The sequence below is a fragment of the Orussus abietinus genome, unplaced genomic scaffold (genome assembly GCF_000612105.2).
Source record: "Orussus abietinus isolate OABI.00-Male unplaced genomic scaffold, Oabi_2.0 scaffold20, whole genome shotgun sequence".
Lineage (NCBI taxonomy): Eukaryota > Metazoa > Arthropoda > Insecta > Hymenoptera > Orussidae > Orussus > Orussus abietinus.
This window is the reverse complement of record NW_019394282.1, coordinates 1,164,726-1,181,328: the sequence shown is the minus strand read 5'-3', so window position 1 is coordinate 1,181,328 and position 16,603 is coordinate 1,164,726. Positions and strand designations below refer to the sequence as shown.

Here is a 16,603-nt window from a genome sequence, read left to right as displayed (position 1 = left end):
TTAATTATACTTTGGTTAATTCAACTATGGGTTTGATTAAGACTAATAATTAATTATCAGCCTAATTCATAAAGTTCAGTCTTGTCGTTAGAAAGTTGACCAAATCATAGCCCAGAAAAAAAAAATGAGAATTGAAGTGAAACCGCAATTCAAGTTTTACATTTTTATTGACTGAGTGTTTTCTGGGCCATGATTTAACATAAGCACGTGTTGCACCTAATATCATCGTAGTAATAAAAATGTTACAAAAAATGCCTGCACTTCACTTTAAAGTTAGTTTAGTTAAACATAACTATTTTTTACACGACTCGTGAATGGTTAGTAACCAGGTGCAGCATTAACGAGAGACAAAACTCTCCTTGCATTGACACACAGTAAACTTGATTGCTTCACTCGACACGACATCATCAAAATATTAATTGAGATATTCTTAAACCATTGTAACCTGCTACAAATCAACTCTGTATCCAATCATAAATGGTAAGCCGGTCCCGACTCTTTTCTGGTATTCTGTGTACTCTGTTTCGAAGAAAATAATCAATATCTCCTCTTCAATTAAAACCCTAGTATAAAAAAACCTCCACGATGTCACAGCATAAGCCACTAGACAAATTGGATTCTGTAAAATCAACTGCAACAAACATAATATCAAAGATGAGTACAAGAGATTGTGTCGAGCATCGATACATTTTTTAAAATGACCGAAATACAACGAATCGATGAAAAGTATGTTATACCTGAGTTCCAATGGACCAGTAAAACCATCCTACGTAACTCGGATGCCTGCAGAGACTATAAACACCATGGGTAACCAATTTGTGTTCTTCCACTTTCTTATACTGCACAAGATGATTGAAATTATGCTGAGCAGTGAACATGGCAAGTTTCCTAAGTACCTCTCCAGATATACACATTATTAATCCCAAATAAGAGCAAAAGTAAGGCTCTTTCATTTCGGGCAAAAAGTATCTCTCCACAAAGAATTCAGCCCAACTTGAGCAGGCGGCGATCCCGTAGGCGACGCTGTGATTTATCACGAAACTATCGGTGGACAAACTGCCTGGATTAGTCCACGCGATGCTCAAGAACTCGGTATAATGAAAAGTCGCCAATACAGATACATATATACCAAATATTTTCCATGATAAAGGAGCGGTTAAATAAATCAAAATGCCGACACCAAATGCATAGCCCAGAAATGCAGCTCTCACGGCAACCTACGATATAACAGTGAAGTATTACATCCAAAGCTGACAAGACGGTCAACTCGTAACCGATCCAACAAGGGGATATTGCACAGTTGACTTACTTGATATAAAAATTCTCTGCATACTGCGACTAGAATCACATTTAAGAGACCATAAAATACCGCATGGAATATGACAACATTCCACACGTATTCGAAGAAATCATCAAATTCTAGCCTAAAAAGAAGCTCCGAAAACGTAGCTAGCAGAACTGATGTTGTGAAGCAGATTATGCTTAATTTCCCCGGCCAACACAACATTTTTAATACTTCTTCAATTTCAAGACTACTTAAATAGTTATTTTACGTCTCGATTGCCAATACCGTTTTTTCCGCCATTTGACGTAAATGTTACATCCTTATTTGACAAATTGTAATGTTTTCACCCATTTTTTAATTTACTCTACCGCTTTCGTAGCAGGGTTGGGAAAGTAAAATACCCTAGGTAAGTTACGTCCTGGAAAGGGGCACAAAATAACAGAGATGAGTTGGGAGATTGCTCACGGGCAGGGTCGCGCGATCGCATCCTGTGCTGCCCTCTGGTATCGAACATTAGCTTTCACCGTTTTTTGCCCCCAAGGGCGGCGCAACGAATTTCTGGTATAACTAGATCGTAATGGTTCGCGGTAACTGCCGCTAGTTGTCGGCAATGTGCGATGATTACGGAATATTAAGCGCGGGTACTCTCTACTACTCGCTGCTTAACATTTCCCGAAACTGCAAGGTCTTGAGAGGTTACTGTTAAAATAGACACTTCAAGGTAGTGTCTCTTAAGTAATCTGGTATCTTGTACGTCGCACAATTTGTATCGATAATTCGAGCGATCGGCGAATAAAAGGCAAAATGGCAGCCCGTTCTCTGTTCAGATATACTCAGTCCAAAAGTGTTATACCCCAATTTCACAGATGCTCTGCTACTCTATCAGCCTATGAGATTCAGCACAGAACCCCGAGTATTAAAAAAGTTATGCCTATACCTAAGGCACACTACGGTGGCCGACATACTGTCACACTTTTACCTGGTGCTGGTATTGGTCCCGAATTAATGAACTACGTAAAGAAGGTACGACAAATAAATATTCGTACAAAATCAATTCCTACTTTTGTTGACTTAAGGGATCGGTCGTTACATGCCCTGCGTCACTGATTACCGTACCTTCGATTGAAAAAAAATACATCCATTACAGATTTTTCGATATGCCGGTGTACCAGTTGATTTCGAAGATGTAGACATCGATCCGAATGCCCATAACAATGACGACCTCGATTTTGCGATAACTTCGATCCGAAGGAACGGAGTCGCTCTTAAAGGGAATATCGAAACTCGAAGCCGCGAAGCGGGAGTTCTTTCAAGAAATGTCGCCCTACGTAATCAGTTAGATCTCTATGTAAATGTTGTGCATTGTGTCTCGTACCCAAGCGTTCCGAGTCGCCAGAAAAACATCGATATCGTTATCGTTAGACAGAATACAGAGGGCGAGTATGCCATGCTGGAGCACGAGAGTGCAAATGGAATTGTAGAGAGTATGAAAGTCATTACTCGTTCAAATTCAGAGCGAGTGGCTCGTTATGCATTTGAATATGCCAAACGTAATGGACGGAAGAAAGTCACTACGGTGCATAAGGCGAATATCATGAAATTGTCGGATGGCCTTTTTCTTGAGATTTCTCGCAAGGTTGCCAAAGATTACCCAGACATAATACATAACGACATGATCATCGACAATTGCTGCATGCAACTAGTTTCAAATCCTCATCAATTCGACGTGGTATTGACGACAAATCTATACGGTGCAATAGTTTCTAACGTTGTGTGCGGCTTGCTTGGTGGTGCTGGTTTATTAGCGGGGAAGAATTTCGGCGATCATTACACGATTTTTGAGCCAGGCACTCGTAATACCGGCAAGCGCATTGCTGGAAAGAATATTGCAAATCCAATTGCGATGCTAAATGCAGCTGTCGATATGCTTCGCCATCTTGGCCATAAGAAACACGCGGTATTAATACAAAATGCAATTAACAAGACGATCAGCGAAGGTGTGCTTACTAAAGATCTCGGAGGCCAAGCAAGCAGTACAGACGTTATCGATAATATCATGAAGCACATTAAGATTGGTGCAGTTTAAAAAGACTGAACATTGTAACTAGAAGGATTTAGGAGCTAATTCAGGACAAACGCGTTTCTAATGGGAAATCACTGATTGAAAAATGTGAAATACCTGTTGTAGCATACCATTTTGAGCTGTGATTATCTTACTCAGCATACTAATGTAATATTTATAATTACGGTCAAAGTTCTATTCGCTATTTTTAATAAACATGTGAATTTTACTAGTCGCACAAACAAGATGTCTTAGGCAGTGGATACTGTATTAGAACGAGATCGTGAGAGATCTATTGTACAGTATGAGAAATGTAAACCTATTATGGTTCACCATACCTTGTATCATATTGCAAAAGTATTATAATTAGTGTAAATGAATCGTCCTTTTATCGCCACTTTAATCATGCCTTGTAAGTAACAATTTCAAGAAGGTGCCAAACAACCTCTACGAATGTACTTTAAATCATCTTAAATTAAATGCCACTCGTCCAACATTTTCGTGTACTTATTTATACTAAAAGTCAAATATTTACAATATATTAACTTCGTAACAGTTCTAACGCCAGTTCTTCCTCTGCTTGTAAATCGATATTACTCTTTAATAATTTCTTTTTGATCTTTTTAGAAGAATCTTGCTCTATCAATTTCCTTTTCGGAGGCCTATAATTGGCAATAAAAATTTCATCAAATAAAACTTGAGAATTGCATGATAGGTTTGTTTAAATAAATATGTACTTTACCTGTGAACTTGTTCTTCGGAGCTGTCACTGGATCTCTCCTGATCGGAGTGTTCAATTTTTCCATATATTTTGTCTGGATCTGGAAGCCATGACAAATCAGGTCCCTCTCCGTCACTTTCATCTTCGCTGTCAGCAACTGATTGTTCAAAATCTTCCTCCAATTGTTTCTGCTCATCCTCAGCAGTCTTTTTATTGAGTTTCAGCTTCCGCTTCTCCTCTTTGTGCTTCTCCTTTATTTTTTCTCTGAATCGTTGTTTATCGAAGCGATCTTCTTCGCGCAATATTTGTTTCGCCACTTCGATGTTAATTCCAGAATGCTCTTCATTTTCATACTGCTTGGCTAGCTCGGACACTTTGGATTTAGTAGGATCCACAACTTCCTAGAAAAAAAAAAAAAAATGACTAATATAAAAGAATGATAAAGAAATAGAATAATTCATAAACTTTAATACCTGGCCTTCTTCATCAAAAGTAGTTTTCTTGTTTGGAACAATCTTCTTTCGCAGAATCTTTTTTGCTACAGCTGCCTTTGTAATAATTTTATTTTTCTTTGTCTTGATCGAGTCGTTTACACTTTCCTCCTCCAAATTGTCATCGGAAGGTGCATCATCCAATTGAATGTTTGTTCTTTTGACCGTCAAAATATCATCTTCATCACTTTCATCTAAATAAACATGCAACATGAATTTATAACAGGGAATCTGGCTATTATAAATGTTAATAATATTAATTTGATTATTCACTTTACCATTAGCAAATAATGCTCCAGTCAACTGTTGTGCTTTTAAGCTATTCCGTTCCTTTTGTGAAACATCACTCGAACTGTCAACATCACTGTCCGAATGCTCATCACTGTTTTGACATTGCAACATTTTGGCGGTGAGAATGTCTTCTTGATCAACGGACTGTTTTTCACTTTTATTAGCTTTACTGGATTTTTTATCATCTTTATTCTTGGACTTTTGATTCATTGATTCTGCTTTTTGTATCTTCTGAAGAAACCGTATCCTTGGTGGAATAGCCAAGCCTAATGATCTAGAATTCAATGATGAATTTAAAATTGTATAAATTAACAAATGCGAAACATTGTTCAATCTACCGAGAATGTTTAAATAAACTTTATTACCTGGAGAAAGCATCAGTGTTTAATGCATGCACATCGAAGATACTTTTATCCTTCATCAGGAAAACTGATTTCACGTATGCTACAAATGCCCGTTGAGCAGATTCTTTCAAAGTTACATCTCTTGCCAGAAGAGCTTCCAATTTCCTCTGTGGTGATTGTAATTTGTTTGGATTAATTCTGTACAAATACAGCAAATGTTATGTACGCCTCGGAACAAATATTCATTGATCGATTACAAATAGATCATCTTTACTTTATCATGGAAAGTGGAACCTTGCGCTCTTCCAGTTTTGTGACGATATTTAATTCGCTTGGTAAAAGTACCAACAAGGACTCTCCTCCTTTGTCGAGTCTCGCTGTCCTGCCTGCTCGATGAATGTAAGCATTTGTATCTTCCGGACAATCCATTTGCACGACCCAGTTCACTTCTGGGAAGTCTAAAAATAAAATAGGTTAATGACATTCCAGTCAATACCCAAAATATAATTATAATACTTTACCCAGTCCACGTGCAGCAATATCTGTTGCAAATAATACCGCATGCTGTTTTTTACAAAAGTTTTCATAGATATTCATCCTTTTGAGTTGATGTAGCGTGCCATATAACGCCAAGAGACTTACGCCAGGCTTGAGACGACAGAACGCTTCAAAGATGAATTTTACCTAACAAAAATCCAATGTAATGCATTTGTTTATAAATTATTATATTCAACGTACCTGCTTACAGCTAGAAAAGAAAACAATAACTTTCTGCCTCAAATGATTCCGAATAAATGACCAAAGCATTGAAATTTTATCTTCTAATTCACAAATAACGTAGCTTTGTTGGAGACCTTCTGGAGTAGTATGCGTTGCGTGTTCATGAACCGATATATACAATGGATCCTTTAAGCTTAACCTTGCCAAATCTCGTACCGATCTGAAGATATGTATACAATTATTTCTATATCTTTATATAACAATAATATAGTTTTGAACACAAGAAACAGTTAAAAAAAATTTTTTACCTAGTCTGAGTCGCAGAAAATAAAAGAGTTTGTCGTTTCGGAGGTAAATTTTCGATTATTGAGTTGATAGTTTTCTCAAACCCCATATCTAAACATCGATCAGCTTCATCTAGGACTAATACCTAAAATAAAATATATTGGACCGATTATATCCACTTACTATGATTACTTAAATTTTAATTTTATATACTCCCCGTTGCTCTTGTTTAAAAAATAATCACTTTACCTGCAAATTTACACAGTCGAATAAAGGATTTTCATCCATATGTTGAAGTAACCGTCCAGGTGTACAAATGACGATATTACATTGATCCATTCTCTTCTTTTCAAATTGCAGATCTTTCCCGCCGATAATTAACCCAGCAGACATGTCGTGATAACGACCAACTTTACGAAGAGTTTCATAAATCTGATATGCAAGTTCCCGAGTCGGAGTAATGACGAGCGCTCCTAATCCATCTAAGCTCGTCCATTGCTTACAGTACAGGGTTTCTATCACCTGTACAAGATTGATAAAAATAAAATGAATAACATAACACGATCTGAAATAAGTTAGCAATTAATTTCTCTGCTCACCGGGATCAGAAATGCCAATGTCTTCCCACTGCCTGTTTTGGCAGCGCCTAGTATATCATTGCCACGTAACGCCAGGCCAATACTCTGCTTCTGTATATCCGTCAATGTAACATATTCGCTGTCTTTCAAACCTTTCTGAGTTTTCACTGACAATGGTAAATCAGTAAACTTATTTAACTGTGATTCATCAATCTACCAATAGAATAAAACCGATTACCAGAAAAATATCAAGAAATTACAGGTTATGTTTTCACGTGGTATACACTTACGCCCTCATACTGTTCCTGAAGCTCTTTAATTCTCTTATCTTCAGGAATCTTCTTCCTTTTCTTGTATATCTTAACCTTCTTATCGCGTTTTCCAACCATTTTGAATTAATAAACACTATAAAATGGTATTAAAAACCGTTTTAGGTTAGATGAGCACCTGTCACAGAAGTCACGTTGCGAACGAGCACTTGTCAGGTTAGGTTAGGTCGTATAGGAAATTCATACAAGAAATTATTAGCCAATCACAATGCAGCGTTAATTTAATCGAACCAATTAAAAATCGCAACCCTCCGTGCGAATAATTATGAATAGAGTTGTGAGTAACGTGGGAATTTCTGTAATCCGGGTAAATTTAAATAAATATGAATACGATATGAATATACTCCGCTCTAGTTTCAATTAATACCTATATCCTTACGATGGCATATCTTCAAAATCAAAAAAAAGACGCAAGAAATGAGAACGATTTCTATTCTATTTTCCGGATGAGGTCGTCAATTTCGTAGAAATGATCGAGCCTGTAAAAACTAACAGTTGCAGTGCATGTAATCAATGCGATAGAAAATGTCAAGAGTTCACATAAAGTGGCATAGTGCCCTCGGTCAGTGACCACGACGTCGTCTATAGGGTGTACCGGAAGCACTCTTTCATTCCCATATAATGCAATAATTAAAGGGCAGTCAGGAGGAAACGGGTCACTCATAAGAAAAATAATTAATATACACGTCATAACCCGGCCATGAGCGAGATGCATAGCAATTGGCCAAGTTGGAGCGCTCTGCTGCAAGCCCTTGTATTATTGCCCTCTTTATTAACGAAGAGAATTTTAATACAATTATACGAGGAGGAGGATGTATAACTTTATAAGAATTCCTTCATCCAAAAAACCTAACAAATATGCGACGTGTAATTGCATTAAAATATTTTCCGAATTTTCCCACTGAAGGTTTCTTCCTTAAAATATGAAGTTTCAATGTTTCTCCATTATTTTTAAATTTATTGTAAAAAAAATGACGGAGGGCCCAAAGTCCTCCTCTCCGTATCCTAAAAATGAATTATATACTCTTTATCGAAAGCGAGAAGATATTGTTATTAAAGTGAATATTAACAGGCTTTTAAGTGTTTCTTTAGTATGTAATAATTCTTTTTAATAGAGAAATAATCTACCAATCACCCTGTAGGTGTTTTTAAGCGCCACGTGATGGCCGGATCGGTGGCATCATAAGGGGCGAGAAATTGTCATTAAAGAATAGGCATGTGAGAAGTGCATAAACTGCAGTCGAGATGCACGATGCATCTTCAAGGAGAGGGGATGCAGATTCCGAGATATTCATGTAGGGACATCTTCGAGGACCCAGCTCGAGAGCTCAGTTCCTGGTCTTCGTCTATTTGTTCAGGAGGTTGATACGACGCGAAATGATCTCGTAGATATACTTAGGATGAAAGGAATCGCGATTGGGCTAATTTTGAAAATTAGGGTCATGATTTGAAAAAATTTACCAGGAGAGAGCATGTGGCCTGACCACGTGAAACCACCATGGAAAACGTCAAAGTGCGATCGCCTCAGTTTCCCTGTGGTCACGCTGATTTGCATAATTATGCTGGTGCAACAGGTGTCAACTGAAAATTTCACTCCATTAGGAACAAGTGAGTTCGATTCAGAAATTTTTCATTCATAAAAATTCCCTCGAAACGCTATAAAGTATCAATAACATTCAAGACATATCAGTCTCGCTGATTTGCATAATAGTGCTGCACTTGTCGGCGCAACAGGTGAGTGCGATTACGAAATTTTTCATTCATAAAAATCTCCTCAATTGACAGGACGCTATAAGGTAAATGAATTTCCTCAAACGCTAAAATGTTATAAATCATGGAATAATTGTTACGAAACACGTTAAATAGTTACACGTTCACCTTCTCAATTCTCTGATTTATAAATTTCATTGAAATTAATTTCGTACTGAATTTTGTAGTTTTTTTTTTTAAATCTTATATTGTACTCGTAATAGAGAATTGCAGGGCAATCGTTATAATGAAATATTTTTATAATTAGGGTAAATTATGTTATTTTCGGATATAGAGCTGCTTGAAATAGTCGAGTGGTAATGCAAGTCTCACGATACTCGAGTGCATAGTTTTTTGGCTGTTACGTATGCAGCTTCAAGTGAGTTCATTGTATTAATTGAAGAGTGCACGCGAAACTCTGCGCGCAATCCTAGACGGGCGTTCTTCTCGATGGAATTGGCTCAAGTATTCATTGAAACAATGTGAATTATGTTCCTTAGGTTCCGGGGTTACTGGGTTTCGCAATTGTCTCTCGTATTTAGAATCACACTCCTCTCTCATAGCGGCTTCGTCTGAAGAAAGAGCCCAGAAAGTCCCCAGTTAACCCTTTCCTACCCAGAAAGCCACGTTCGCGACAAATAGAATTAAATCGTCCGACATTCCGAAAATCGTCACCAAGAAACATCGTTCGATCTCATTTATGCAGGGAATTATCATTAAAAATAATTCCATGCTTAGAGGAAGCTGCCAAGTGATCGCCAGTGCATGAGAATTCAATATCAAGGAACCCGGCAGTGTCTCGCGCCAAATGTATATTTGCATTAATTAATTCACGGTTTGGTTCTTTACAAAAAATTAATGTTTCAACATTTACGTGTCTGTGAACTTATGGAATTATCTAACACGCAGAAAATGAGATATCTTAAACATTTTGTAAAAGACGCGGTTGCGTCTCGGACAAGTGCACGCGCCGAGTCTCTTTACGCTAACTATGGATCTACCGGGCATCTATTTTCCTACACACCGGGAATTTTATAATTAACATTCTATCACCCATGACTATTTTCTATCCCCTAGACAGAGGAATTGTGGACTTGCTGGCAGCTACCGAGATCCAGGAAAAACCTTTCGGAGTGAGGAAAATCGAGCCACGTTGCCGAAGAAATGGAACTGCCTACAACATCAGCGAGTCGGCATTATTGACAGTGAACACTGTCACAGTCTTTCCCACAGGAGTGCCCCCAAATTTCTCCATTCTAGCTGTTGTTAAACCGGAAGTTGGTAATGAAACTTAAGATGTTGCTGAAAAAAAAAGAAAAAAACATACAAGAATTAATGCGTAAAGTAACCGAAAATTTAAAGTTAACTTCTACCGATCGAATTTTGATCTTGCGATGTGAAAAGAGGTGACAAAATATTTTTTAAAAAATCCTTCCGACACGTTAAATGTATAATTACGTTCCAGGAAATCCGATGTCTGCTCTACTTGCGATTTATAGCGACAGTGGAGAAGAGGAATTCGTGTTGTCATTGGGTGAAGATGTCACGTTGCTGTATAATACATCGGAGGACGATGACGACACCGCAGTCTCTTTTAGCACAAGTGTATCAGATGGAAATTGGCATCGCCTTGGCATCAGTATTAAAGGGGACTCGGTTACGATGAATATCGACTGTAATCAGCAGATAACAAATAAACTGAAAAGAAATCTTGACCGCCTAATCACGACGAGTGGCATCATCATGATCGGTCAACAGCTGGTGGATGAAAATTTCTATTCGGTTGACGCTTATCATTATACTCGTAGGTTACCTTTATCAAAATTGAATAAATAATTAACACTCTCTGTCCAATCTAGGGAGGGCTTGAATTATTGAAGATAGCACCGAATCCAGAGGCAGCTTACGACATCTGCTCGACCTTTGCCCCAGATTGTCCGAAGGAATTACCTGTAAAAAAATTGAACAAAAAAGCGGAGAATTATTTGGAAGTACCAAGAAATTCGGGAATATCCGTAACGCTGGTTCCAACATCGAGACCAGCCGAAAACCGTACAACAATTAAATATGAAAAACTGGAGCCAAGATTTCCTGTATTTTCCGACAACAAATCAGTGCACGAGTTGAGCCTGATAATACACCTGAATAATTCCCTTCTAACTGATAAGGAAAACGCGACGAAAATAAGTGAAGAGGATTTAAGACATTTCGGAGGAGAGATCGGTGAAGATGAAGATGAAAATGAAGAAGACAGCACAGAGGAAGGGAGCCTTGAAGAAGAGAATGAAGATGTTAACTCAGAAAATGAGACATCAGGATATGAAGGATTGTCAAACTTTACGGAAAGCGAATTAAACGCAGAAAGAGAAACAGAGAATCCTGGGACAGGGAATTTCGAGTACGCTGAAAGGAGTCAAAAAAGGACAGAAATTCCCAGCGAAAGAGATTATTACTACAATTACGGGTATTACGGTAGAGGACCAGCAGGACCTCGAGGATATCCAGGACCCCCAGGAACAGGAGGACCTTCTGGTAACAAAGGAGAGCCGGGAAGAGATGGCCTCGACGGAGTTCCTGGAGGACCTGGATCTCCTGGCCACGTGTTTATGATTCCTCTAAATCAACAAGGATCGGAAAAAGGACCTGACTCTCAAGGAGATGCCCTGAGATTGATGCTGTCGCAGCATTTATCAGCAATAAGAGGAGCTACGGGACCAATGGGCCTGACAGGAACTCCAGGACCAGAAGGACCACCAGGACCTGCAGGGCAGAAGGGCGAGCCCGGAGAAATCGGCGAATCTGGACCCAGAGGAGAAAGAGGCAATTTTTTATTTTATTTTACAAGAAACAATAATATATTTTCTTAGCCATTTAATTGTGAATATTAATAAAGAAAAATACTACCTCATCAGGGAGTCCTGGAAATCCTGGGAGGGAGGGTAGAAGAGGCAGATCTGGAAGAGATGGAGAAAGAGGACTGGCAGGACCTCCTGGAGAAAAAGGAGAGCAAGGTCTGCCAGGTCTGCCAGGATTGCCAGGTGACAAAGGTGAAAGAGGTCCACCTGGTGCCGCAGGGGAACAAGGATTGCCAGGAAATGAAGGAATGCAAGGAGAAGATGGCCCTTCCGGTCTGGCAGGAGCTCCTGGTGAATTGGTAATTGAATTATCTTTAGATGTATAATGAGTTTGGATTTTAATTTGCATAATCTACCATTCACCTGATGATAATTATACGTGCGAAGGGTCCCAGAGGGTTCATCGGACCACGTGGATTTCCTGGTCCACCTGGAAATAGTGGAGTTCCTGGGAACGAAGGTCCTCCAGGACCTAAGGGCAATGCTGGACCACATGGTCCACCTGGTCCTCCAGGTCAAACAGGACCTATGGGTCCTGTCGGTCCCCCTGGACCGCAAGGACTCCTCGGACCAACTGGTCTAGTTGTAAGTAAATATAATTAAAAATATACTAATAAATTAAATAAGTGTTTTAAATAATCATGTATTGAAAGAATACGCACCTTTAAATATTACTTTAATTGCAAAGTGACTTTCCTGCAGGGTCCTCAAGGGAAACCCGGCATCCCAGGACTTGCCGGTGGGGATGGACCACCAGGACACCCTGGAAATCCAGGAATGCCAGGATTAAAAGGAGAACAGGGCCCGCAAGGTCCACAAGGTCCTATAGGATTTCCTGGAGTGCGAGGTGTTAAGGGGGATGAAGGGAAACGCGGTCAATCTGGAGATCGGGGTGATAAAGGAGACAGAGGTCCTGAAGGTAAAAAGGGGGATCCTGGCCTTAAAGGGGAATCAGGCCACAGAGGTCCTCAAGGAGTTCCTGGTATGGAAGGCTTGGAAGGACTCAAGGGTTCCGATGGCCCTCGAGGTGAAACCGGACCAGCTGGTCCAGCTGGTGAAAAAGGGAAAATCGGGGATCCCGGATTTCCTGGATATCCTGGAGGTCCTGGAGAGAAAGGCGACAAGGGGCAGTTCGGTACCCAGGGTCCTGTCGGTGACAAAGGAGAAAGAGTAAATTTATTTCTCTATTTATAACATATAAATTAAGATCATTATTTAATTAATATCTATTTTAGGGCAACACTGGGATACCTGGTGATCGTGGTGAGACTGGACCTAGGGTAAGAATAAATAAATGTGTACAAATGTAAATAATTTCGCGATAAACTCTACCGAGTTTCCAAATGACAATATTAAATTAATATGCTTCCAACAATTTTCTAAACATTTAGGGATATCGAGGTGAGCGAGGAAAAAGAGGTATCGAAGGGTTCCCAGGTCCAAAAGGTGACTCAGGGCAGCCAGGACCCCCAGGTCCTCAGGGTGACCAGGGTTCCCCGGGAGTGGAAGGACCACGAGGGTTTACAGGACCTCCAGGTCAGTCAGGAATGGACGGAAAAAACGGGATCCCAGGATTCCCAGGAGAAAGAGGACCTGCAGGAGAATCTGGATCCTCCGGACCACCGGGAAGTCCTGGGGTGATTGGACCACCTGGTCCACCTGGAGAACCTGGCCAGCCAGGTGAACCAGGAAATCCAGGAAGTCCTGGGAGTCCAGGGGACGTCGGTGCCCCTGGAGAACAAGGAAAGGAAGGAGCACCTGGACCTTCTGGACTTCCAGGGAAAGATGGGCCACCAGGTCCTGGGGGCTTACCTGGATTCCCTGGAGAAAGAGGACTCGATGGCTCACCGGTAGGTTCTAAAAATTGCAAATGAGTGTTTGGAAATTTGCAAAACAATTGGACTTATGGAATCTTTGCAAAGGGCATACCAGGTCTGAAGGGCGAAATGGGACCCGTTGGATTACCTGGAGCAGGTGGCGACAAAGGAGCCCAGGGTGATCCTGGTAAGGATGGACCACCGGGTCCTGAAGGAAGACAAGGACCGAAAGGTCCTCTTGGGCCTGCTGGCGGGAAGGGAGACAGAGTTAGTTTTATTAAAGGATTCACTTATCATAGATGCCTTTCGTGCCACCTTAATTCTTACATTTCTACATTTAGGGGGATCCTGGAATGCCCGGTCCTTCAGGAAGAGACGGATTACCTGGTCAAAGAGGTCTACCAGGTCCTCCAGGTCCTGTCGGAGTTCCTGGCGAGGATGGTGACAAAGGAGACGTCGGAACACCTGGAGAAAAAGGATTGAAAGGCTTTAAGGGTGAAATGGTACGCGGAGCCTAAATTCAAGAAATCTAAAATTGACGTTAATGATATAAAATCCCAAAATACCAAACAGGGTCCTCCAGGATTATCCGGAATTCAAGGACCAAGAGGTGAGCCTGGGTCCGTTGGTTCCATGGGAGAAAAGGGTCCACCTGGAGAAATCGGAAGACAAGGTAGCAAAGGCGAAGATGGACCAGTTGGAGTCCCAGGACCAGCAGGTCCCATAGGACCTCAAGGACTTCCAGGACCTTCAGGAGTAAAAGGCGAAGCTGGTGATATGGGAGCAGCAGGACCTACGGGCACCATGGGAAATCCTGGACTTCCGGGACCAAGAGGTCACAAGGGGGAAGAAGGTCTTCAAGGACCCGCAGGTCCTGAGGGACTGCAAGGACCCAAGGGTGATGCAGGAACTCCAGGACCTCCAGGAACAGCTGGCGCAGAAGGGAAATCTGTAAATACCCCATTCCATGAGTTTATGGGTTTCGTATTCTGGATTTATTAATTTTAATTCAATATTCTATTCAACGTAGGGCGATATCGGTTCTCCAGGGCTGAAAGGGGAGGAAGGGAAACCTGGACCAGCAGGTCCTGTAGGACCTCGAGGTCTGGCTGGTCCAGAGGGTCCAAAAGGACACGAGGGTCCTCCTGGTCTTCCTGGTCCTCCTGGAGAACCAGGATCGGTGGGACCAAAAGGTGAACCTGGGAACGATGGTGACGAGGGAAAACCTGGTGGACCTGGTCTTCCTGGAGAAACTGGACCTCCTGGGAAGGAAGGAGTTCCAGGACCGCCAGGGAAAATGGTAAATCTGAAATATAAAAATCCGTGCATGATACAATATTAAAAATTGATAACTTGAGAAAAGTGTCAAACGATTGACCTCTCGGATGCCACTTTCATATCACTTTAATGATACTTCCTTAGGGTCCAGAAGGAACAGCAGGAACACAGGGAAGTCCAGGACCTCCCGGTGAAAAAGGAGATGCAGGTCCCGTTGGTTCTCCAGGAAATCAAGGCCACACAGGATCTCAAGGTGTTCCAGGACCTCCAGGACTCGCCGGAGTAAGAGGACTACCTGGTGCAGCAGGTGAAAGCGGTCCTTCGGGGATGCCCGGAGCTGTTGGCCATCCTGGAAAAATTGGTCCTATGGGACCTAAGGGTCATAAAGGTGACAAAGGTCGCCGAGGAATTAAAGGACACCGTGGAGAACTTGGTTTCCCTGGACTGAGTGGAGAACCTGGAGAAAAAGGAGAAAAGGGATCCAGAGGACTCACTGGGCCAGAAGGACCAAAAGGGAGTCCTGGTCCTCCTGGAATTACAGGTCCTAAAGGAAGCGATGGTCCTCCAGGATTGCCTGGAATGGAAGGGCCACCTGGACTCAAAGGATATCCTGGAAACGAGGGGGGGAAAGGGGACATCGGCCCGCAAGGACCTCCAGGACCTCCTGGCGCTCCTGCCGAACAACCTTTAATTCCCCCTGAATTACTTTTCTCCAGGGAAGAAATTGACCGAAGAAAACGGAATACGCAGGACTCGTAAGTGTTATTTCAAGGATCATGTAATTAATGCGGTAAAATGTTTTCCTTTACAATTTCCATGGTCCTCAGGGAGCAAAGGGAAAATGAAAACATTCTTGTGGAGAACCTGAAAGAATCTGAAGAAAACACTTTGGAATTAGTGGACATTTATAATTCGATTTACAACATGGGGATGGAGTTAGAAGGAATTCGTAGACCTGCAGGGACAAAAGAAAACCCAGCAAGGACTTGTAGGGACCTCTTTTACGGCCATCCTGATTTTGATGACGGTACGTGCTTATTGCATTTAGAAACTCGGTAGAGTTTTGCGCCAAATACATATAAGCACTTATGTTGAAAAATGTTGATTTCCTCAGGCTGGTACTGGATAGACCCAAATCTGGGAATGTCCGATGATACAGTATATGCTTTCTGCAACAAGTCAAGCTCCGAAACGTGCATTTACCCTGATTTGCATAACAGCCAAGTGCCGAATATCCAGTGGAAAAAAGATGGCGAGAAGAGCGACTGGTACTCTAATCTTCGTGGTGGCTTCAAGGTCCGCATTATCTTTGCTCCATAAATCTATAAACAATTAGTCTTTATATAACATTCCGCCTTGCAATTACAGGTAACTTATGAAAGTGTTGGATCGGTGCAACTCACGTTTTTACGACTTCTAAGCGAAGAAGCTTACCAGAATTTTACATACACCTGCGTAAATAGTATCGCCTGGTACAGCGCTCCTGATATGAATTATAATTCTTCCTTAAGTCTACTTGGTCACAACGAAGAGGAATTTTCGTATAACAGCAAACAGCCTGAAGTAATATTTGATGGTTGCCAATCCGGGAAAGGCGCAAGCGAGACCACTTTTACGGTGAAAACGGAAAAGCTTCAAGAACTTCCTCTGATTGATTTTCACCCGATGGATTACGGATCGCCAGATCAAGCTTTCGGTTTCTCCATCGGACCAGTTTGCTTTAAATAATATATTCCACGTGTTAAATTTATGTAAAAGACTCTAACAAATCAGCAGAGATCGAACGCGTGTAATTTAC

The 16,603-nt window shown here is 41.1% G+C and overlaps 5 protein-coding genes across 6 annotated transcripts; 3 read left to right on the top strand and 2 right to left on the bottom strand.

The window, feature by feature from the left end:
* Positions 1-25: 25 nt before the first annotated feature.
* On the bottom strand, positions 26-1,674 carry LOC105694488 (protein-S-isoprenylcysteine O-methyltransferase). Its single transcript, XM_012415200.1, has 3 exons — positions 1,310-1,674; positions 738-1,217; positions 26-631 (listed from the first exon to the last, which is right to left on the bottom strand). The coding sequence occupies exons 1-3, from the start codon at positions 1,505-1,507 to the stop codon at positions 449-451; spliced, it is 861 nt and encodes a 286-aa protein (XP_012270623.1). The 5' UTR covers positions 1,508-1,674; the 3' UTR covers positions 26-448.
* A 263-nt stretch (positions 1,675-1,937) lies between these two features.
* Positions 1,938-3,841, top strand: LOC105694615 (isocitrate dehydrogenase [NAD] subunit gamma, mitochondrial). The gene is made up of 2 exons (XM_012415467.2): positions 1,938-2,308; positions 2,433-3,841. Exons 1-2 carry the CDS (start codon positions 2,090-2,092, stop codon positions 3,369-3,371), a joined length of 1,158 nt encoding a protein of 385 aa, XP_012270890.1. The 5' UTR covers positions 1,938-2,089; the 3' UTR covers positions 3,372-3,841.
* A 9-nt stretch (positions 3,842-3,850) lies between these two features.
* Positions 3,851-7,166, bottom strand: LOC105694614 (probable ATP-dependent RNA helicase DDX10). Of its 2 annotated transcripts, XM_012415465.2 has the most exons (12): positions 7,068-7,166; positions 6,799-6,990; positions 6,449-6,721; positions 6,223-6,344; positions 5,933-6,134; positions 5,716-5,878; positions 5,469-5,652; positions 5,216-5,392; positions 4,838-5,124; positions 4,542-4,753; positions 4,090-4,469; positions 3,851-4,009 (listed from the first exon to the last, which is right to left on the bottom strand). In XM_012415465.2, exons 1-12 carry the CDS (start codon positions 7,164-7,166, stop codon positions 3,889-3,891), a joined length of 2,412 nt encoding a protein of 803 aa, XP_012270888.1. In that variant the 3' UTR covers positions 3,851-3,888. The 2 variants fall into 2 exon arrangements, with proteins under 2 accessions (XP_012270888.1, XP_012270887.1); XM_012415464.2 differs by having other exon boundaries at positions 4,542-5,124.
* A 1,412-nt stretch (positions 7,167-8,578) lies between these two features.
* On the top strand, positions 8,579-10,150 carry LOC105694442 (collagen alpha-1(XI) chain-like). Its single transcript, XM_012415112.1, has 2 exons — positions 8,579-8,714; positions 9,933-10,150. Exons 1-2 carry the CDS (start codon positions 8,579-8,581, stop codon positions 10,148-10,150), a joined length of 354 nt encoding a protein of 117 aa, XP_012270535.1.
* Positions 10,151-10,328: 178 nt separating this feature from the next.
* LOC105694441 (collagen alpha-1(V) chain) lies at positions 10,329-16,550 on the top strand. Its single transcript, XM_012415110.2, is given in 14 exon segments — positions 10,329-10,637; positions 10,715-11,675; positions 11,768-12,009; positions 12,098-12,295; positions 12,413-12,880; positions 12,946-12,990; positions 13,102-13,560; positions 13,633-13,794; positions 13,869-14,030; positions 14,101-14,478; positions 14,558-14,827; positions 14,950-15,832; positions 15,920-16,101; positions 16,174-16,550. Coding segments are annotated over 14 exon segments (5,079 nt in total). The 3' UTR covers positions 16,534-16,550.
* The last annotated feature ends 53 nt before the right edge of the window (positions 16,551-16,603 follow it).